The 24,898-nt window shown below is 43.6% G+C and overlaps 1 protein-coding gene across 4 annotated transcripts in view; it reads right to left on the reverse strand.

Annotated features, from left to right (window-relative positions):
* Positions 1–24,898, reverse strand: part of ERICH2 (glutamate rich 2) — a 46,476-nt gene that overhangs the window by 15,666 nt on the left and 5,912 nt on the right. The window contains exons 2-4 of one of the 4 annotated variants that reach the window (XR_015056441.1): positions 14,000–14,241; positions 1,343–1,463; positions 1,121–1,192 (exon numbers count right to left, since the gene is read on the reverse strand). Coding sequence is in view for 2 of the 4 variants with exons in the window: in XM_085874707.1 (XP_085730833.1) it covers positions 1,121–1,192; positions 1,343–1,400; positions 14,000–14,167 (298 nt within the window). In the remaining 2 variants the exon portion in view is untranslated. Of the gene's footprint in view, positions 1–1,120; positions 1,216–1,342; positions 1,464–13,999; positions 14,242–24,898 lie in introns of all 4 variants that reach the window. The other 3 variants (XR_015056442.1, XM_085874707.1, XM_085874706.1) reach the window with 3 other exon arrangements.

Consider the following 24,898-nt stretch of genomic DNA (forward strand, 5'->3'; position numbering starts at 1 on the left):
TTCCATGATTAGGTATAAAACCACACGAGGATTCTGGTAGGAATTGTTCCGCCAATGGAATAAATCTATTGGTGATATTTTGAGACAGTAGCTTTCCTGCTATCGACAGGAGTGATATACCACCACAGTTTTCACAATTTGATTTGTCTCCTTTCTTCTCACAGATGGTTATGATCATTGTATCTTTCACATCATGTGGACTATTCTCTTGACCCCATATGTTTAAAAATAATTGGTGTAATTCACAAGAAAGTAGATATCCTCTACATTTATAGATTCCACAAGGAATTCCATTGGATCCGCGTGATTTTTTCATTCGTAATTGTCGAAGTGTCAATAAAGCACCTCAATAAAGCTTGGAAGTATATCAAGCTGTAATTTATAGGATATTATGGTACTTCGTCACATTCCTCATCAGTGCTGATGGTATCTCGATTGAGGAGCTCAGAAAAGTGATCTTTCCATCTATTGAGGACACCATCTTGCTCTGTTAGAAGGACATTTACATAGTTGATTGGACTGGGGCTACCATGTTAGAAGATGGCCTATAGGAAGCTTTGAGGGGTTGAATCCATCCATCCATCCATTGGGACCATACTCCGTGCAGAGCGTTGGTGATGCTTGAGCAGTCTCCTGGGCTATTGGGAACAATCCTGGATGGGTCGCCACTCCGACACAGGATACCAGCATGCTGGTACTCATTTTGCCGACCTCGAAATGATGACAGGTAGAGTCAACCCAGAGACTCCTATAGAGAAGGACTGGAACCTCACGATCTCGGGGTTTGTAACTTGAGTCTGAAGGATTAACTTGAGTCCGGGGCTAAAATGACTTTAACAACAAAAGTTGTTCAAAAATCGCGGGTTTCCCCTTCATGCCAATGTGATTGCACTTTTATCATTTACTTCGATCACGGGCCAGGAATTTTTCACGTTCCCTTTGTAAATGCCATTGTGAATGAAACGATAAAAACCCAGATGAGGTGAATGTACCTATCATTTGCCTGAGCTGCAGAGAAAATTTTCCATTATGGTGAGAATATTTGCAGCGAAGCAATTTTAAAAACATTTTGCAGTGTGGCACTGAAAATAGAAAAATAAATAAATAAGTGTACCCATACCTTGGATAATTCGCTTGTCTAACAAGGGCTGGAACTGCAGTGCCGTGACGTTTTGTGGCTCATAAATCAGAACTGTTTAGGGGTAAACACAAGTGCTGATGGATGGCCGTGAGCAAAGCAGGAAAAGGTAACAAAACAGCACAGGTTTCAGCAATAATGAAAAAGCACAAGTGCAAATGAGCACTCCAAAAAGGCTGTAAACGGCATTCAGGTGTAACTCACTCGTTTGACAGAGTTTCTTCGCAAGTTCATAATCTTCATTCATCACAGCTCCCAGGAACTGTCACACAAAGAATGATAACTTGCAGCCTAACCAAACAAGGCCGACTCAGCAAGCAGAAGTCTATACGAAGCAATGTAAAACATTCCAAAATGAGCCCAAAAGCCAAAACGCTGCTTGCACAGTTTTAATCCTTTCTGCTTGGAAAATCTCCCAATGACGTTAATTTATCTCGAATTTTGGTCACGGGAGATAAAATAAGTTAGAAAATACTGACGCTATAAAAGTTCTATACTTACGGTTCCGAAAATAAGAATACACTTATACCACCGGTCTGTAAGATAGACAGACTGGACATTGGCAGAGGACTTTTGTAACTGAAGTTCGTAAAACCACTGTTGCAGCTCAGAGAGCCATGTGATCCAGATTGGAAGTCTGAATGAGCATAATAAAATATGAGAAAGCTTTGTAGTGGGTGTCATGCTGTGTATTCACTGGGAAAGACAGAAAGTGTTTAATATGTTAAAATTGTCATATGCCTGTATTTATTATATTTTTCTGTTCAGTTGGGTAAATTTAGGCGGCATGCCTTTTCAATAATAGAATTGTAATGCCCATCCAAATTTGCACTGAGGGTATCAAATGGAGACCAGACCGACCAGGTTGGGAAAACATTAAATCCTCCCTGAACATCATTACTAACAACGCTCGATGTGCGTGTTGGGGATTGGGGTTGCAAGGAATGGTTGGAGGCTTCCCGGGAAATATGAGGGAAGGGGGGGGGGGGACGGTTGCTCATTCTCCACCCCCATTGCCAGGCCGCGGTATACCAAGAAGGTCATTATCCAAATGATGGAACTACCGGTCTTAGTCATCAGGCCAACTGCACCTCCTCCTTGCAAATTGACCATGTGTGGAAACAGTGGGCTTTCACTCATCACCAGCAACTTGTGGGCCCCTCAGCGTGGTCGGAGATATTCCAAGAAGTGAACATCGTGGCCTTGGATTTTTACTGACAATGACAGTTATAATCCTGAGAATATAGTTTCCAGGAGTTTAATTTATTGCTGCCTTCAGGGGGATTTGAAACCAGAACCTTTGTTATACCAGTCAATTGCCCTCACCACAAGTCAACCTCCAGATTATAGGATCAACATGTCTCACCTCATTGTGACTGAGTACTTCACAATAATATTGTTGTGGTTCTGTAAAATTGCATGCCTCAAAGGCAATGGCACACAACATACAGCGATCCCCAGGCAGTTATTTCATTAGTATTCGTATAGTTAGTCCTCCCCTCATGTTTAGTGGGTAAATGGGATGAACTGCATTGCATGGGACTCATAGTTATGTCTAATGTATATCCTTTAAATCCCCACTCTGGCCTCCACTTTAACCCTTTCCTTCTAGCTGTTATACAAAACACACATGCAAGCATGCACACCACTCAAGAACGATTTAGCAAGCATGCTGTGAGCACGTTCCACGTGTTCGGACTACCAGCAATGCATCCTTCCTCGGGAGTTTGTGTACCATTTTTCATTCAAATATGCGTGCCAGTTCTCAACAGACACCTCACCTCAATCCTCATCTCGCACCACAAACTTCACCATCTTCACTGCAACCGCCTTCCACACACAGGAAAAATAATCCCACGATCATTCACACTCCTTCCTCACAGTAAATCGTCATCCTACTTTGAGCGCCACACAGTGCTGGCCATTACCCTGGGTACCGTGTGGAAACCAACCGCTCTACAACTGCTGCAATTACCACCACATTTCACCAGCAATGTCACGTGTGAGCATCCTGTTCGATCACCATCATAACTGCCCTCACCCAGTCATTAAACCACGACAAAATCTCAAGGGACGGGGAAGAGTGATGCGACAACTTGATACAGATCTCGAATGTGCATTACGGCTTGTGGAGGAGTCCATGCGTAGCGGGAGAAGTCCGTAACCATTCTACATTAGAATAACGATGAAAGCACATCTGGGGCCGGGGTGCACGCTTGGGGGTCACGGCCCCATGTAAATTGAGGAGCTCTGAGCCGTGCCAGGGTCGGCGGGCTATTGAGCCGGTTTCCAGTCACGAGCCGGGTGGGGTGTGGCTTAGACCGCTCTGGCCCAATAGAGGAGTGGCATTTGGGTCACAGTGCATCGTTTTCCGGTCCTCGCCCCACCCTTTGCCCAGGCTAATAAAAGGAGCGGCATGGAGCCCTTTGATAAGATAATTATGCGGCTGCCCTTCTTCACTCTTCTCTCCCTTCGCCACAGCCTGTTCGTGGGTATGAGTGCATCTCTCCACCTTGCCATCGTCATGCCGCTGCTGTCGGGGCCACTGAACTGCAGAGCCAGATAAGGTCATCAACCAGCTGTACACGGGTGGATCAGCGTGGAGTACAAGGTGCCACGAGTCCATGTGATTGAGCAGAAAGGAGGAGATAAGACGCAGCTCCCATGAGGTGGGAACACTCAGGCTGAGCATCCCACAGAGGTACACCATTCACACTTACAGATCCCTACACGGATAGGATAGGAACTTTCCTCCTCATGCATAAATGTCTATAATCTCTCTGTTCCCCCCTCTATCCCGTCCACTGTGAATGCAATAGCCCGATTGTTCATGGCCGGCTGGGACAAAGAAACGGAAATACTGACGTGCATTCCCATTTTCCTCTCGCACAACACCGCACCCCTCACATTGCAGTACACCGCACCTCCCACTCCCACATTTTAGACATCAGTATTCCTCCCACCTGCCTCTCCCTAAGCGTTCTGAGTCGCGTTGGTCAACAGACCATGCCAGGTATTTTGAGGGTGCTTATCCTCACCTTCTCTTTCGATCTTTCCTCTCTAATTTTTCCGTGTGTGTGTGTGTGTGTGTGAGAGAGAGAGAGATAGAGAGAGAGATAGAGAGAGAGAGAGAGAGAGAGAGAGAGAGAGAGAGAGAGAGAGAGAGAGAGAGAGAGAGAGAGAGAGAGAGAGAGAGAGAGAGAGAGAGAGAGAGAGAGAGAGAGAGAGAGAGAGAGAGAGAGAGAGAGAGAGAGAGAGAGAGAGATACATATATATATATATATATATATATATATATATATATATATATATATATATATATATATATATATATATATATATATATATATATATATATAGCACCTGCCCTAGCATAAGTAAGACTGTTGAAGAAATTCGGGATAACTCCGCTCTGTCTGCTTTTGTAAGATTGCTGTCTTTTGCTACACATCACAAATTCCTTGCTTTCCCTGCTGTACAAACAATAAAACCCATCCATTGTGCCACATACCTTTCCTCGATTTGGTTGTAAAAAAAAAATGCACTGTATAGAAATGTTCACAGCTCGTTTTTATGTCTTCTTTCATTAGTCCAGCATGGCTCGCACCGTATTTTAGCAGGGACATTATTCCCCAATGATATGTTTTATAGCCAGTACGTGCTTGGCAGTTCCACTCGGCTGCATCTGATCTGGTAGGCGATCTTGTTTAAGCAAGTACGTACCGAGGGCGTGTTCCCCGGTAATGTGATCACGTGGCCTTGAGGTAAACGGTTTTAGATGGAGGACCCTAAGTCACGTGGTCGAGTTATTGGCGTTCGCAGTTGATTAGCGACCTGCCGTGACACTCATTTATTTGTGTGCGACGACCTGAAATTTTGGCGAGTCTGGTGAGAACCAGAGGTGTTCCACCCCTCGTGGTCTTCCCCCAACCTTGTGTCCGCAACAATATGCATTACAGTCATAAAAAGTTTTTCTTTTTAGGAATACTCATCAAATATAATGTTTTCTTTTTGTCATCCACAACATCAAAGTTATACTTTGTCTCACTTGGCTTCCTTTCTTCATGCCTTCATTTATAGCCCTCCTTCTTAGTGCCCTTATATATGTTGACCAATTTTGATTCACAATATAAAAGTACACCATAAGTTTCAGTTTCAGTTTCAGCTGGTCGAGAGGGCAGTTCTGGTGGATTTCTTTGAAAAGGACAAAGATATCATTCGAGTGTGTGTTACTGGGCTGGGGGATATTGCAGAATAGTACTGCAATGATCTGCACTCTAAATACCCCCAGCAACACCATGTGGAAGCATGTGGGAAATCTGTGTTATGACAGAATGGAGAAAAAGTTAATTGTGTATGCCATCAATGTACTGTGCAGCAATGTTAAGAGTGGACCATCGTATAGAATATGCTACATTTTATTTAAGTGTACAATGAAGGAATGTTTCTTTAGTTTTTGAAGGAATAGTTTCTTATGGCAAGTTGCTTTGTAGTGTTTGTCCTGTCTTTGTCTGTTTGTCATTTTGTCTGTCTTTCCCCATAAAATGAGTGAACATACAATTTATTTTCTGGCTGAAGTGACCATGACCTCAAACTGTGTGGGCACAAGATGCGCGAGCTTGACGAGAAACTGTGTAGCTGGAAATTATGAACTAAGTTTCACCAGGAATGACATGGGCTGAGTGCAAAGGTGGTTCTGGCTGCAAGACGTGTGGGTAAGGGGAGCAGTATGGGGCTATCTCATTATCTGTTGCTGGTCGAGAGGGCAGTTCTGGTGGATTTCTGACAAATGAAAAGGACAAAGAGATCATGAGAGTGTGTGTTCCTGGGCTGGGGGATATTGCGGAAAAATCCTGAAAATGGCTGGCTGGTATACGACAAACTCTCTGACCACTATACCAGCAAGGTATTTGGCAGGATAGAACATGTTTACTGTAAAGAGATTGTGCCACATGCTGTACATCCACAATATCCAGAAGCACACCTGTGCCTGGAAGAGACAGAGTGGGCTACAGCTTCTTGCCTGGGTTCCACAGCGAGGTGACATGAACGCCATCAAACATGTCTGGGAATATGGATCGGGAGCTGTGGAAAAGCCGAACTCTGCGAAGTAATGTGCAAGAGCTGCAACACAATCTACTACACAGTTGGCAAAATCTGTATCAGGCTGTCATACAGAAAATCAATGATTCAATGCCTTCACAGGTATAAGCACTGTGTGATGGCAAAGGTCATGCTGCATCAGATATAAATAAATGGAGTCAATTTGATTGTGTTCATATTTCTGATTGTCAACGAACTTAATTTTCACAATCAAAGATGTTTATTTTATCCTGGCAGAGCACTGTAGAAGCAGAACTGATATACAGGGTAACACAGTATTTTAGCTTCTGATGCAATTTATTGAATAGAAATTAATAAGCGTTGTTCTTTCTTGAATACAAACTGACACAGCAACGCATCGTCATCGTCAAACATCCAATAATACAATTTTTGTTGTGAAACATCCAATAAGTGCATGTTTTAATGTATATATATATATATATATATATATATATATATATATATATATATATATATATATATATATATATATATATATATATATATATATATATATATATATATATATATATTGTTGCGGATTCTCACCCGCCGGCGTGCGAGCGGCCACGTAACTCGAATCGCGGCACGTCGCCCACCGGACGGACAATCCCGTCGTGACCCTCTCGGACTAACGCCGAGAACTAGTCACAGGTGGGCCTTTCGGCCTCACCACGATCGTGCCAATCGGCCCCCCGCGTGGGATAGGGTTGCTCGCCAAATTCGACCTACCTAAGTACCCACACGGAGGGTAGACCGGGCAATCGCACCTCGCCGCAGGTCGACTTCGGACACGGGCCACTTTAAGCGACCCGTTCCGTACTATCGGGATAACCGAGCGGTGTTATCGTCAACCTCGACGGTTCGATTAATTATTGGGCGTATTTAGCCCACGACCAACCCTTTACGTGAAGTAAGATGGAGATTCAATAAAAGAAAAGACGAAGCGAAACGGGAGAAACAGTTCAACATAAAGCACATTTATTCCGCGGCAAACGGAATAAATACAATCACAACAATTATGTTGTGATTACATTTACAATTATGCACCAAAATCATATACAATCACAACAATTATGCACCAAAAGCAAATGTAAAAGTAACACGACAATTCTGCACAAAAAGCAAATGCAACAAAAGAGACACAATGCAGATCTACGACCGACTACCGAGCACACGGCAACACTTATACAGTTTTACTTCACAGACGGCGCCGACAACACATATACCCCAAAGCAAAAGAAAAAGGGGGCCACCCTCAACGATAAGGGGGCAGACGGGCCTAGGGCCGAGACCGCGTCGAGCCTACCCGTCTGGTGATGGGCCGCAAAATGGCGGCGGCGCCCCGACTCCGCGGGCCTCGCTGGCACTGCCTGGAATGGGGTGGGAACGGGGCCCCCTTTTTCACACTATCTCAGCGCGATGAGGATATCTGGCTGGCTTGGGTCCCGCGACGAGCGACTCCACTGCGACCTCGGTCGCGTTACCGGCCTCCCCTCTCCGCAGCTCCCCGACTCTGACACGAGCGCAGACCTCCACAAAGATTCTTGGCTTCTCCAGCCTCTCCGGACCCCGACAGACACTCTCTCGACTGATTTCGCCGCCGCCACAACTCTCCAACTCTTTCCTCTTCTCAACTCTTCAACTCTTCCCAACTCAACTGCGTCCAACTCTTCCCAACTTCCTGACTGAATTCGCCGCCGCCACAACTCTCCAACTCTTCTCAACTGAACTGATTCTTCCCAACTGCCTCGATTCGCTCCGCGCTCGGTGCTTTATAGTCCGACAGGAGAAATCATATGCAGATTTTTGGATCAGGAACGGCTCGGGGGCGGAGCCACGCTCCCCATTGGACAGAGGAAAAGTGGGCGTGAATCATTCTTGATCCGCGAATCTGCATATAGCGATTATACTCCGACGCGCCTGGAGGCGGGGCCAAATCGCCCCACGCTCGCTGATAGGACGGAACAGAAGTGGGCGTGAATCATTCTTGATCCGATTTCTCGGAAAGGCTGGTGTTTTTGCACCCGCTGCTCGGTGCGCGCCCTGTACGAGTCCAGTATCGGTGCCCACAAGCGGCGCGGGAATGGCGGTGATGCGATGGTTGCGAGGGCGAGTTGTGACGGTAAAGGTCGTGGTTGTTGGCGTTGCTGTTGTTGTGAAGCGGCGTTGCGGGTGGCGGTTGGTGTGTGAAAGCGGTTGTGGAGAAGGTGGATGTTGTGAAGGTGGTTCTGGAGAAGGTGGCTGTGGTTGTTGAGATGCGGTTGGTGGTGGTTGTGGTGGTAGTAATGGCGGTTGGTCCAAAATAAAGATAGTAAAAGAAAAACGGCTATCTAAAAGGGTCGCAGCCCGAATGAATGACATTTATTCCCTCTAAACAACGGGTTTGGGCCTAACTACACAAATACTTACAGAGATATCTCACCTACGGGACCTGAATGGTGGTTTGCGAATTTCGTCAACCACAACAATATATATATATATATATATATATATATATATATATATATATATATATATATATATATATATATATATATATATATATATATATTCAAGTTTTGAAGCTTGTTTATATAATGATCTCGTGCTTGTATTTATTTGGCTGTAGAGAAAGGGTGGGAACTGTTAGTTAATGGAAAAAGGATGGCAATTATCTTTCAATTAATGGCCTTACTTTGTGTTTAAGACCAAAGACATTATTGATTTGCAGGTGGGTCATGCTGCAGGCCAAAATACGAACTTAATTCCTTTTACTTTCCTTCATTAGCTTCAAGTGTTTGCCACTACTGGATTTAAATCTCCCAACTGGCATAGTAATTAACACTTATAAATGAGATGCTCCTGTTTAACTAAAGTTTCAAATGTACACACCATCAAACGTTTCTCACAATATAGCTTCCTGTAATCATGAAATGAGTGAAGTGTAATAAACATGTCACACTTTATGAATGGTACATTAATCTGATTGTCAATAAACCATCTTGGTCATATCTCAGATACAATTAACAATGAAGGATATATGATAAGGTTTTTATGGCATCTTGTGAATATATTATTCTTGCTCCTCCATGAGCCTCGACTTTGTATAAAAAAAATGCAAGAGCACCACAGAATGAATATTCCATCCTGCCATTAGATGGTTTTTCTGAAACTTCAAACCACATTTTAAAGTCAAATCTCAATTTTTGATGCCCAAGGTCTACCAAATAATATGAAAATGTAATCGAGTGACTTTTCCTGTCAACAAATGCCCCTCTCTCTTAGATACAAACGGTGCATATGTTCATTGGAAAAAATAAATAAATGTGACAGCAAAGGCTTTTCACAACCCAGGTAGTCAATGATGCCAAAATTAATGTGGCTAACTGTCGGGACAGCGAGCAAGGTGTCTTAGGCAGAATCAGTGCAACATCGTTGGCTATCTGGGAATCGTTTTAATGTCAGGTGATCTTGTTAATGTTCCCCTCTGAGAAGATATATTTTAAGGTTGCAATACGAACAAGAATCCATTTGTTAAAGCAGAACATAGACCAAAAAAAATTCCGGCATACTCATATGATGTATGACACAAGATTGTGTGCATTGTTGAAGCATTTAAGCGATTTCATAAATTGGTATTTTTCAGCAACACCGATTATTATGATGAAGAAAGGCTACATGCTGGAGGTGAAGTATTGTGTGTACACATTGCCATCTTTTAAGCTTTTCATCGCTCTTCAACTCTCACTTGTATAGGTACTTACAGTATAACGATCTAGACTAGATAGAAAATAACATAAACAGTATTCACAACATATGTAACTAGAGAGTTCATAGAACAAGATACCCCACACAGTGTTATTCAATTATAATAAGATAACGAATTTAACGATTATAAAAAAATTTTTTCGAAAGTTCAGTACCAGTGAAGCAATCCAGAAGCAGTCCAAAACACCACCGTTATGCACCACCTCATTGAACATTTATTTAAATTGAAATGTACAACTGGGGATTTTTGGAAGTGACAAGGTGATTTGTGTTCTACAGTCTTCAAGTATAACATTAAATTTAAATAAAATGAAGATTGTGAAAGTCATAAAAATAAATTAATTCCGGTTTTACCACCATTTTCTGCCGGTCGATTGCATCAACTTCTGTAATGCATTACATTCGTTATTCATGCCTGTCATGTATGTCCATTATCATGTCCTTAAAAACAGTAAGTTTCCTGTTTGGAATGATTTTTTTTATTTTGGCTGACTGCTAGACAGGCAGACAGAGCAGAATAATTATCTCATTACACTCTGCACATGTGCGATCGGGACGAATTCTGAGCCAAGATAAGTTAAAATGAAAGATTAGTCTTCCGATTCATGTTCAAAATAGAACATGCAATATAAATAAGTTGTTTCTCTATCATAAACTGAGAAGACGGACTGACAGACGGACGGACAGACATGAACCGATTGCTTAACCCCACTTTTTTCCTTGTCATGTCAGGTATGGGAGCATGCGCTGGAGCAGCACATCGCTGTGTCCACTTCCCACTGAAACTCCAGGGGCCTCCATCAAGCCATCCCCCAGGAAGATGCCTGGCCCATCCCCATCTCAATGAGATGCTGATCAACTTGCTGCAACCACGAGGCATGTGGTCGGCCCATTGGCCTCCTCCAATCATGAGGCTCCCTTGCTGAGAGAACATGGTGAGCAAGATCAGCGTCAGGAAAATGAGCCACATGTCCGTACAGCCGCAGATGACGCTCACGGACTGTGCAGGCAACAAATCTCATTTGAGACCCTCTCAGCAATCCCTCCTTGGACACAAAGTCCGATCAGCGATAGCCAAGGATTCTCCGAAGAGACCTGGTATCAAAGGAATTAAGTCTCCATCTCAGATCCCTGGTCAGAGTCCAAGTCTCACATCCGTATTGCAAGACTGGAAGCACCAAGGACCTGAAGACTCGGACTTCCATCCTCCTGCACAGGTGCCGACAGCACCACACCTCATGATCCAGTGAATCCACGATTCCCCAGGCCCAATCCAGATGTCTATAGACCTCTGGCTTCCAACCTGCAGAAACATGAATATCACTGCCAAGGTAAGTGAGTCTCTCTGTGACCTCAACATCCTCACCAAAACAGGTACAGACAAGATAGCAGCATCCAAGATTTCATTGAAAGCTTGGATCTTAGTTTAGACCCAGGAAACCCATAATCCCAGCGGCTCCGACTCCTCATTCAGCACCTCGATGTCCCCGAAAAGGATATCCAGAGTCTCCGCAAACATGACTGCATCATCTGTGAAATGAAGGTCAGAGATCTTGACATTCCCAAACGATGCGTCACGGCTTGATCTCTCTGACATCCTCCCCAGAATTCAGTCCATCCAAGCACTGAAAAGTGTGGGGGCCAGTACACACCGCTGATGAACTCCAGTAACAACTGGAAATAAGTTGGAGATAGTATCACCACATCTCACAGCACTCTCAGTACCAGAGTGTCGTTCAGACATCAGATTGATCAGCTTTGGTGATACCCCACGAAGACCAAGAATCCTCCAGAGTGCATCCCGATTTACTGAATTGAACACTTTGCAGAGATCGATATAGGCTGCAAGTAGTCCCTGCTGAAACTCTCGTCTGTGGTCGGTGAGGACCCGAAGAGCAAGGATATGGTCAATCGTTGACCTCTTTGGTGTAAAACCTGACTGCTCTGGGTGCTGGTGCTCAAGCAGATGGTGGCGAACCCCATCAAGAATTATCCGAGCAAAGACCTTGCCTGACACTGAGAGCCGCGTCAACCCTTGGAATTTTTTGTAGTCCTGGCGATCACCCATCTCTTTCCAGAGAGGAATAACAACAAGACCCCTCTTCCAGTCAGTTGGGATGATGCCTGCATTCCAGGCAGAGCATAGAATTGCATGCATCGACATGAGTACAGCATTTCCACCATCCTTGAGAAGTTCAGCATGGATGCCACAGATCTCAGCCCCCAGGAGCTTTACCCCATTTTAAGCAGTTCACCGCAGCCTGTGTTTCCACAAAGGAAGGTGAATCGCAGTTAATTGGAGGGTCAGTAATTGGGATAGTTACACCCTTGACCTCCAACTCGACAGCTAGTGGATCTGCCAGGTGCAGCCGCTCAAAGTAACCTTCACTTCAGACTCCTCTGTCAAGAGCCCCTCACCCTCCACTCGAACTGTAGTGCACCGAAGGATGGGCTTGAAGGAACGCAATACACGAATTTCCCTGTAAGCAGGACGAGAATCACTTGAAAATAGGTGATGTTCTACCTCCTCACAGATTCCTCGCACACAGGCCACCTTGTCCACCCTCAGCACAAATATTGTTTTACGCCTCCACTCCCTGAACAGCTCAGCTCTGCCATTAAGCCTGGCACTGTGACTCTGGTCAATGGTATCCAGTGTCCTGTGAGAGACAAAATTCTTCTTCGCCCTCTGATGAGTTCCAAGACATCCACCGACAACATCAAGGATGGTTGTCTTGAAGGCACTCCACAACTCTTCAGGATTCCCCAAAGCACCCAGACCCCCCAAATCCCCACTCAGCCTTTTCACAAGCTCCTCAGCTACCCTCACATCCTTCAGCTTGCAAACATCCATCCTAGACTGAGATGGTACCATTCTCCCAGATTTGAGCTGCAACCTCAGAGTTGCTACTACAAGCCTGTGGTCAGAATTGAGGAACTGAGCACTCTGTTAGACCCTGCAGTTCTGGATCATCCTTCAGCGACCATCAACGAGCACATGGTCAATCTAGTACCGCAATCTGACCCGGGAAGGTTATCCCATGGTTTTCCTTCTAACATCAAAGAATGGGGGTCCCGAAGGCTTTGCCCCAATCCCGTTATCTGGTGAGCTGCCCTGCGCAGGACAGCTGCACAGAAGGTACTCCCACCGAGTGGGTTTTCAGATTCTTTGCATTTTTCATGTGTTTTGCGGAGTAAAGGGTTTTACGATGGCCGTTGTGCAAATACTGTCACCAACCTCCTAAAAAAATAAAAAAAGGAACCCAGCTGCAGGAGGGAGTCTGCAGACACAGTTGGGCACAAGATATGGATGGCCGTTGGCTCACAAGGAGCTCCTCCACCCTTTGACAGGTTTTGTTTTTAATCCTGCTGGGTGTCCATATCCATACATCCTCCTCACCAGGAAGCTTGGTGGGGGAGATGATTTAGTCGCTGACAACCCGACCATGAAACAGGTTAGTGCAGGTTTACATGGTACCTGTAGCAAGTCACAGATCTATTCTGGCCTGATGCTTTGTGTGCATGGAGTAACTAGTGTACGTATATACAGCAGCCAAGAATGGGTCATTGGGTAGAATAGGTTTTGAAAGGACGGGAAGCCGATGACGATGTTGTGACATTGGGAATAAAACACCACCCACTAGAATGCTGTGAATCATCCCGAATAGCGAACACTGTGTCAAAAGTCTACTTTCGACTGGGCCAAGCAGAATAATCGGAGATGGAAGTAAATTTAGATGCTGCAAGCAGGATTGTAAGGCTATTAATGACACCTTATGGAAGTTTGGTGATGCTGCACAACGTGATGAAAGAGATAGAAAATTGGACAGATAATGTGTCATTATTTAAATAGATTATCTATTATTGAATGGCAGGTGATGGGTAAATGGCAATTGACCAATATAATTTCAATGTCCCTCACCTACGTACAACATTTTACCATTTTGGGCTAAGGTGTGGTAGTTATACCTTTTAGGTTAAATCACCTTGATGATCGTGATGTCATACCTCTGTTAATACTGTGAGTGAAGCGCACTGTGTTTCTTCATCCCCTTCTTCCCTTCTATCATTCTCTTTTTTATCCTTATGTGAAGCTCTGAAAATGCCAGCCTTGTTCTGGATGTCACATCTCGCAGCATTGTCACTTAGCTGAGTGTCTTGGTCTTCTTGAGACATTGCGGGGATGTTCCCTCCTTGTATTTACACCAGGTTTGCAATCTGCCATCTGGGAACACAGCACATTTTCTGACCTGGAATAAAAGAACATGCAAGCTCATTTTTATCAGAGGCAGCATCAACTTTTATCACTCAATTATTATATTACTAATATTATTATTAGCAGGTCCCCACAGAAATTCCATACAATGTAAAATGTGACCTCAAGTCCTCAACTACCCTTCCTAACCTCGATTCCTTAAATCCCCCTCACCACAACACCCCCAGTCCACAACTCCAAAGCTTCAATCTGCTCCCCACTCCAAGTCTTCAAATCCCCTGCTCATGCCAAGTCTTCAACCCCCCCCCACTCCCAATGCAAGTTCTCAACCCCACCCTCCCTCCCCACCCAAAGCCTCAATCTCCTACCCCAACTCTGTCCTCCCCTGCCCCTTTCTCCCCGTTCTTTAAAGCAAGAGGGCACTCTTACATCGTCACAGATTATTTCATTACCTCATTGAAATAGTGCAATATTTAACTCTCTTCTATCCACCTTTTTATTATGCCATTATCATCTTCATAGAAATTGATCGAAACAACACCAGCATGGTTCCTATACATCATGGTTTATTACAGTTGAACCAACATCCAATTCACAATCTAGCAAGATATGCAGAAATTCGTGGAAATCCCATGGAATTGCCACTTTCAAATGATTGTGAGTAGCCTAATTATGTCAATAAATGATCCTAAATTTATTATATTCTTCCTTATGCACATATATATATATATATATATATATATATATATATATATATATATATATATATATATATATATACATACATATATATATATATACATACATACACATACACACAATGTTTACATTACCCAAGAGTGAAGTCTATGACACCATTGCAAATCCACACACTTCCCACATAAAGCAAAGTGTAGAAACGGCACAAGGTTCCACCATATCAATCGACAACATGGTTCCACCGTGTCAAACACAGGAATGACCCAATATCAAATTTTAAGTTAAAAAAATATATTATGTACGAACTCGGGCTCAAATCCCAAAAATCGTTACACATTTCATGTGTCCCCCGATGTTGATTGCATTTACAAAGTTTCATATAAAATGTGCCCGGACTTGCATTTTTTGGGATTTGACCTTTTGACCACACCCGAGTGGGTGAGGCCAAAATGATATTGCTCTCGTACTTTCTTTTTTGGTAACTACATCATTTGGTATAACTACATCATTTGGTAAATTTTTGCATCACTATTTAGGAGGATATAGCGTGACAGATGAACAAACAGATGGACAGACAGATGGGGCCGATTCCAATACCTCCCCGTTAAAAGCGTGGGGACAATAACGATGAAACCATTTGATTCACAACTTTGCGTAATTCCATCACCTTGTGATATGTGATGGAGGGACTGACAGACTCACAAACATATGATATAGACGAGCAGAGTACTCGCCCTTTGGGCAATTTTGTTCCAAGTATGCAACACGTTCTTCTGATGCATACCTTTATTTAAGTGGTGTATAGGTAATGGACAGCTATGTAAGGGCAAAATAAAAATAAACCAATGTCACCAGCAGGGTGACCCGTATCTTGCCAAAAGGTGACCACGTGTGACTTCTTTAAGGTCACACTGAGGTGAACAGAGCTGCTATCCACCAGGAGCGACTCCTTGAGGAATATCTGCCGACGAGAATCGTTCTACAGAGTAACCATGAAAAATATGCGTTTGCCTCATAACGTCACCAAATGACGTCATAATGTCTCAAGCTTAACATATCTAGAAAGCACTCATCGAGGTGTTCAATTTGAGGTACCACACGATATGGTTCCTAAAACTTGAAAATTTGACCTTGGTGTCAAATATGTTTGACCTTTGGCGCTAACCATGAAGGTCAAGGCCAATCGCCACCAAAAATTAATCAGCTGAGCGCCAGACCATGAACTATATTCCCATGAAGTTTGAAGACGATCCGATCAAAATTACTCAAAAAATAAGGGTTTCGTCGACTCCCCTGATTTGCGACAAAGTGACCTTGACCTTTGACCTTGAACTTCAAAATTTTGTACACTGAAAGGGACCTCTATAGGCCTCTGATATGCGAAGTTACAAAAATTTCCAATGACAACTGTGCTCTGCAGAGTGATTTATACGTGATTACAGACCAAAAAAAAAAAAACCATATGAAGGTCAAGGCCAATCGCCACCAAAACTTAATCAGCTGAGCGCCAGACCATGAACTATATTCCCATGAAGTTTGAAGACGATCCGATCAAAATTACTCTAAAAATAAGGGTTTCGTCGACTCACCTGATTTGCGACAAAGTGACCTTGACCTTTGACCTTGACCTTCAAAATTTTGTGCACTGAAAGGGACCTTTATAGGCCTCTGATATCCGAAGTTACAAAAATTTCCGATGATAACTGTGCTCTGCAGAATTTTTTATACGTGATTACAGACAAACAAAAAAAACCAAAAAAAAAACATACAATCTGACGAACATATCTTGCAAAAACTTCGTTTTGGCAAGATAAAAATAAAAATAAAAAAAACATCCCAATACATTAATTGGGGTCATGCTGATCCTATGTATCAAATCTGGATGTAATCAGCCAGGAACTGTAGGAGTAGCAGCATGACAAACACACAAATAAACACACAAACACCAGTCCATGGAGCCTTACGATAGCTCACGGACGGTGTTTGTGCGTTTGTTTGTTTGTGGGTTTGTGTGTTTGTTGCACTACTACAGTTCTATAATGGACTTCCCTTCATTTGTCACGCTACTCCTAAACCTGTAGCTAAATTGTATTTTTCATAAGAGGTATTTCACTTGACACTCTCACAAAGTGACAAAGCACATATACACCACATACTGACATCACAAGGGTATGCAGTGTATCAACATCGTGTGTATCTAAGTTTTGAGTTGCAAAAACTTTGGACATTAAGGATATGTTTAAAGCAATTTATATATGCCCTCGGTTGCACTTTTACATGAAACTTATCTCATATATTAGATTGTCTCTGAAGCCCCAAAGGTACATGAAGGACATATCATCTAACAGGATAGTGCAGAGGTAGTACACTTGCCTTTTGGCCTGTCTAGTCTGGATTCCATTCTTGACCCAACAACAAACTATAGGATTGATGCTTCGCAGGCAAGGTGTTGCATCACAAAGTGTGCTGTCTCTTGGATAGCCAGTAATCTGGGTGTCACTTCTCCTTGCATTAATTGGTCAATATTAAAGATCCCATGGTGCCTTTTATTAAGAGGAGGAGAATTATTGCCAGCACCCAGAACAAGTCATAAATTACTGTCACCTTTAGTCAAATGCCAGGCCTGGCCAGCGAGCTTATGAGGCCCATTGAATAAGTAGTAGGAGAGGATGTCACATTGAAAAGCCCGAGAAAATACAGATTCCTCACTCTCACATTCAGAAAACGAATACCATGTGAAAAGCATTGGGGACAGCCCAGTACAGAGGTACTCGGGAAAGTAGAACAAGAATGGAAATTCACAATGAATAAAATATATAGAGATACAAGATCTTAAACTGAAACCTCTGAATTGAGAGGGACGAACACTCACGATATGGTATATGTCACCGCAGAGCATGGCATGGTGCACACATTTGATGACAGAATCAAATGTCAACCCAATGATAAGAAAATAATCGACTGCTCTTCGTATCTGCAGACACCTGTTCACACATGAAACATGAACACCTGGGAGCACAAATTTGTTTCTCGTGGAGGAGCTGCAACCGACATAGCCATCACACGTTGAGGTAGCAAGCAGCCTATCGTGGTGTGAAGGAATACCTGAGATGACCAGACCACTTGCTCCTGCAGTTTCGGAAGTCACCTGGAATTTGTTCAGGGTACCAGCAAAACCTTGCCGACTGTTTAAAAAGGACATCGTGGGATCTTCGATGTCCACCAACGAATGCTAACAGATGGGACATCGGTTTAACATCCATGTAATGCATGGCGGACACAAGGATGCATCGCCCTACCGATGCAACACCTGGGTGAGAGGTTGTAACTGGGTCGAAATTCAAATGCACGTTGCACAGCTCAAAGGTGAGTGCACATAAACTATCCTCTCAGCTTAGCTATCCTGCCATCCAAATACAATACAGAAGATAAACAAGGATGATATAGTTCCTAGATCAGTACTTTACTTGATAAAAGTAGATACTTGGAGGGCTCTTCCAAGCTTTGGGAGAATCACAGCAGAGAGAAGCCTGGAGTGTAGGAGAGAGGAAGAGGACGAGGACGAGGAAGAGGAAGAGGAAGAGGAAGAGGAGAAAGAAGAAGAAGAAGAAGAAGAAGAAGAAGAAGAAGAAGAAGAAGAACCACTCCTTTTACCTCTTCAGATGCATAGGGCTGCCGAGGAAGTTTTTTATTGGCTGGGGGCACAATCCTGGAGGTGTTTCCACTCCAACGCAAGATACTCGAATGGCTCATTCTTTGCAGCAAGCTGGTAATCGTTTTGACGGCCACAATTTAAGGATTATTACTTCATATGTAGTCCGTGGCTGCTGTTTGCATCATTGCTGGGAGCGCACCTGTGGCGCTGATGCAGTGTCCCGTTTACAGTAGGCTGGTACTCATTTTGCTGACCTCAGAAGGATAACAGACTGAGTCAACCCACCTGGTGTTATTTAACGGTAAAACAGGGGCTCAACTCAGGACCCTGAGATCATAAGCCAGCCACCTTAACCGTTAAGCCCAGGTTAGTGAGCGGGGAAGGAAATGTTGTGGATCGTGAAGGCAGGAGAGGGAAGAGAATTATCGATATGACATTGAGTTTAATTATAGTACCCATCTTAATGCACTTGCAGTAAAATCCGTGGATATTCTTTCTCTTTTTATGCAGATACAATTTCCACTTGGTACAGCAGTCATTAATGACTTTTATCTGGCATTTAGCTCTTACATGACCAAGCAACACAGAGTTCGGACGAAAAGGAGTTTGTGAAATAGTGACGGCATTTTGCCAAATTGAATTACATAACCTGGTGTTGGCTTAACGGTTGGAGTAGTGGTTGGAGTGGTGGCTTGGGATCCTGGGTTCCTGAGTTCAAGCCCTGTTGGTCACTGAATTAACACCAGGGGGTTGACTCAGCCTATCATCCTTTTGAAATGAGTACCAGTGTCACAGCCAAAAAAGGCTGCACACGAAGGGAAGAGGTATTGATGGATTTATTAAATCTGGAATTGGTGTAGTGCAGGCATGATGGGCCGAATGGCCTCCTCATGTGCATAATTTCCTTGTAATACTTGTAAACAGCTGCTGATCAGTGGAAGATTTTTACCTTGGCAATCCACAGTCGATTGGTACGTAGAACTCTTGTGTTTAAATTTACAATGTGAGGTGTAGGATATGGCATCAAAACATGTAAAAACGTCGGAGAGGAGAGTTTTCGTGCTCTCAAACATCGATAGTAACTCCTTGGAATTTTTTAATGTTTGGATCCATGACTTTGAAACGTCTTTTCCTGCCATTGTTCCGGCAAAAGCACAAATGCTTCATATCAAACAAAAGCAAGCTGCAAAATAATTTGATGGGTGAATGTATTCATATACCCAAATGCAATCTACAACTGTGGTCTTGATGAAATTGTTACAGTTTTGAAGGTGTTGTCAAAACCATTTGTTGTGTCAAACAACTCAGGAGTGTTTTCTTAAATTAGCGCTGTTCATTGTTTTTTTTCCCAAAAAGGCTGAAGGTTGAACACGTGTCCAGGGAAACCAATAAAAGACAGTTTGACCTTTTGAAGATACGGTTCAGATCAAGATGCATCGTTGGAGTTATTTATCTGGTGAGCAAGTGGTGCCACACGATCCTAATGCAACGTCCAGTCCAGCCCCGGGGGTGGTGTTAGATTCAGTCCAGTGAAGGCAGCACTAATGGTGGTTGGCAGGCAATAATGTCCTATTGATTGAGCCAAGTAGCTAACCACAGGATCCGTAGCCACGCTGTTTGGATTCATTCGCGAGTGCGCCGCATCCCCTCCTTTGTGTCTATTCCAGCCTTTTGGACCAAGGAAAAATGAGTAATGGCCTCACTCCATTGACATTTCATGGACAAGGGAAAGGCATTATCATGATTTTAAAAATCAATTCCATATTGAGGACTCGTGGAAGAGCAGATGTAAATGGGAACCATGTAGGCCTCGCTCAGAACACCAATAACTCTGTGGTATCTTTATAATATGACAACGAGTTTCGTCTCACGTCACTTCTGAAACGTGGTTTCTTGCTTAGTTTTAAAAATAATTGCTTCGTTTTTCAAATACATGCATATCATCGACCACACTCCTTACTTCAACACAAATTTATTTCTTAGTTCACTTAGAATTACTGGATGAGCTCCACAGAGAGCACCTGATGTTTTGTCTGCAGCCTGTGGCTACTCGTATAATTTCTTTCTTTTGGAAGCGTGGCTGTGCCACTGATGCAGTGCTCCATTTTCAGTGCAGCTGGTAGTCATTTTGCTGACCTCAGAAAGCTAACAGGCAGAGTCAACCAACCTGATGTTATTTCAATGGGACGAAAAGGGCTCAAACTCAAGACACTAAGATCTCAAGGCAGCCACCTTAACCGTTAAGCCAATACCAAGCTTCACAGAGAGTGTGTGTGTGCATGTGTTTGTTCTGATGTGCCGGCCACACCTTTTGACCCACGGGGCTCAAACTTGCCATCAAAACTGTTCACTCCACCAGGGTGCTTTTGCACGAGAAACCTCACCCCCAAACCTCTCACCCCCCCCCCCGCCCACCACCACGTGTTTGCTCCCATATACTGGGTACACCCTTTCACCAGTGCCGGATTAAGGCATGGGCTTTATCGGCTGCAGCCCAGGGGCCTCCACCAGCTGAGGGCCTCCAGAGATTAAGTGAAATTAGTTTACTGTGAAAAGTCACTTCATTTGTAAATGCAGAATGAAAGTACAGTATAAGTATGCTGAATTATCTCTTGCAAAAGGGCTCAATTAATATACTGTAAAATATACTGGAATTATTTTCTTGCCCATTATTCCAACTTGTTGGCACTGGCAATCCTGATTACAATGAGACGATCTCATACTCGCTTAGGGCCTGTACAAGAAATCGCTCATTCCATCGAAACTTTCCTTCTTCTTCTTTCGTCATTGCTTTGTTGGGCAATGTTCACTTTAAAAACTTTGTTGGGCAATTTGATGAATTCAGGGACAAGCATGAAACACCACAAGCTTCTGATATCTACACCCTTGTGCTAAAAAATGGATTAACTTCTTCATTCCATAATGTTGAAATAGCACTACGGATTTACTTGTGTTTAATGATAACTAATGGGATTGGAGAGAGAAGTTTCTCCAGGCTGAAACATATAAAGAATGCACTCAGGTCAACAATGACACAAGAACGACTTAACAGACGAGCTGTCATGGCAATTGAAAATGATGTTCTCAAAAATTTACAATTTACTGATGTTTTGGAGAAATTTGTTACCAAGAAATTACGCAAAGCAAATGTTTGAATTTTAATTTTGTTTAGCCTTGTCAAATAAATTTGATATTTCAAAAACTTATTTTAGTTTTGAAAATATCACAATATCTCTTCTCTTTTTGTTGTGTTACACTTGCACCCATCTACGCGGTTCCTGATGTTGACATTATGTTGTCGAAGTTGAATAAACTGATTTCAAGAATCCGAAATTCGATTTGCGTGCTTTTGTTAATTATCACTGGGGGCCTCACAGTATCTGTAGCCCAGGGGCCTACAAAATCGTAATCCAGCCCTGCCTTTCACCCATGGGGCTTACTCACACTTGGCATGAAGAGTGTCCACACCCCCAGTTGAGCTACTGCCCCAACCCCCACCCCCCTTACTGTGTGTGTTTCTTCTGATTTATCAGTTATATCCTTTGATACATGGTGCCATGACTTGGTGTCAAGAGTGTTCACTCTCCCCAGGGTGGTTTGGCACAATGTCCTAAACCATCCTGGGGGGGGGGGGGGGAGTGAACACACTCTCAACAACAACCAACCTCCCTCTCCCTATCTGCACCCTCACCCTCACCGAGCGAAATCGATGCAGACTATATAAACCTATCCAGACCAGCAGAAAAAAATTCTATATTTTCACATTATTCAGCCTTGAATAACCCTGCGTTTATTTCCTGGATGCACCAACTAATGCATCCAGCGAAATTACCAACACACGATGCTGAGTCCAGGGCCAGATTTAGGCATGCGCAAGCTGAGCAGTTGCCCAGGGGGCTCCACAACCAGGGGGCCTCCACATATTTCATGAAAAAAAAATTGTAAGGAAAAATGTATTTGTGATTGCCTGAATGGGAGTTGGTAGTTAGTGGAATAGATATAAGATATTCATCTAATCTCATTCTCTATTTTAGATAGAAGTTCAGATTCTTTGTTCTTGAAAAATATACTTTATGTATGACTGTAAATAAGACTTGTCACCTTTTTAGTATTCCAAGGTAGGGTGGGCTTCCATGATTGAAGGGTGCCCAGGGGCCACCACATGTCCAAATCCTGACGCTGTAATTAACAGCAGCATCACAGCCAGGGATTTCTCTACACCCGCCCCCCCCAGGGGAGTGTACACCCCCCCCCCGCATTAATTATCCGAACACCCGTCCTAGAACCCCAGCAGTAAACTATCATATACCATCCAATACCGTTAGGTTAAATTTTGAGGTAAAACACTCTCCCCCCCCTCCCATTAATTATCCGAACACCCCTCATCGAACCCCAGAAATAAACTATCATATACTACCCCCTTCCCTTCGGTTAAATTTGGGGTAAAACACTCTTCCCCCTCACCCCCATTAATTAACCGAACACCCCTCCGAGAACCCCAGCAATAAACTATCATACACTACCCCCTACCCTTAGGTTAAATTTTGGGGTAAAACACTCACCCCCCCCATTAATTATCCGAACACCCCTCCAAGAACCCCAGAAATAAACTATCAGACACTACCCCTACCGTTATGTTAAATTTTGGGGTAAAACACCCCCCCCCCACATTAATTATCCGAACTCCCTCCTCGAACCCCAGCAATAAACTATCATACACTACCCCCTACCCTTAGGTTAAATTTTGGGGTAAAACACTCACCCCTCCCCAATTAATTATCCGAACACCCCTCCTAGAACCCAGCAGTAAACTATCATATACTACCCCCGACCCTAAGGTTAAATTTTGGGGTAAAACACTCTCCCTCCCCCCCATTAATTATCCGAACACCCCTCCGAGAACCCCAGCAATAAACTATCATATACTACCCCTACCCTTACGTTAAATTTTGGGGTGAAACACCCTCCCACCACATTAATTATCCGAACTCCCCTCCGAGAACCCCAGCAGTAAACTATCATATACTACCCCATACCGTTAGGTTAAATTTTGAGGTAAAACACTCTCCCCCCCCATTAATTATCCGAACACCCCTCCTAGAACTGCAGAAATAAACTATCATATTCTACACCCTACCCTTAGGTTAAATTTTGGTGTAAAACACCCCCCCCCCCACCACATTAATTATCCAAACACCCGTCCTAGAACCCCAGCAGTAAACTATCATATAATACCCCCTACCCTGAGGTTAAATTTTGGGTTAAAACACTCTCCCCCCCCCATGATTAATTACCGGAACAGTCCTCTGAGACCGCCAAAAAGAAACTATCATATACGGCCCGCGACCCTTCGGTTAAATTTTGGGGTAAAACACTTTCTCCCCTCTAACCCCCCCCCCCACATTAATTATCCGAACACCCCTCCGGGAACCCCAGCAATAAACTATCATATACTACCCCTACCCTTACGGAAAATTTTGGGTAAAACACTCTCCCCCCCATTAATTATCCGAACACCACTCCTAGAACCCCAGAAATAAACTATCATATACTACCCCTACCGTTATGTTAAATTTTGGGGTAAAACACCGCCCACCCCACATTAATTATCCGAACTCCCCTCCTCGAACCCCAGCAATAAACTATCATACACTACCCCATACCCTAAGGTTAAATTTTAGGGTAAAACACTCTCCCCCCACCCCCCCATTAATTATCCGAACAGCCCTCCAAGAACCCCAGCAGGAAACTATCATATACTACCCCCTACCCTGAGGTTAAATTTTGGGGTAAAACACTCTCACCCCTCCACCATTAATTATCCGAACACCCCTCCGAGAACCCCAAAAATAAACTATCATATACTACCCCCGACCCTTCGGTTAAATTTTGGGGTAAAACACTTCCCCCCCCCCTACCGCCCCCATTAATTATCCGAACACCCCTCCGAGAACCCCAGCAATAAACTATCATATAATACCCCTTACTGTTACGTTAAATTTCGGGGTAAAACACCCCCCCACATTAATTATCCGAACTCCCCTCCTAGAACCCCAGCAATAAACTATCATATACTACCTCCAACCCTTCAGTTAAAATTTGGGGTAAAACACTCTCCCCCCACCCTCCCCCCATTAATTATCCGAACACCCCTCCAAGAACCCCAGCAATAAACTATCATATACTACCCCCTACCCTTAGGTTAAATTTTGGGGGAAAACACTCACCCCTCCCCCATTAATTATCCGAACACCCCTCCTAGAACCCCAGAAATAAACTATCATACACTACCCCTACCGTTATGTTAAATTTTGGGGTAAAACACCCCACTCCCACA

The sequence above is a fragment of the Eptatretus burgeri genome, chromosome 3 (genome assembly GCF_056783735.1).
Source record: "Eptatretus burgeri isolate ZD-2024b chromosome 3, Ebu_testis_v1, whole genome shotgun sequence".
Lineage (NCBI taxonomy): Eukaryota > Metazoa > Chordata > Myxini > Myxiniformes > Myxinidae > Eptatretus > Eptatretus burgeri.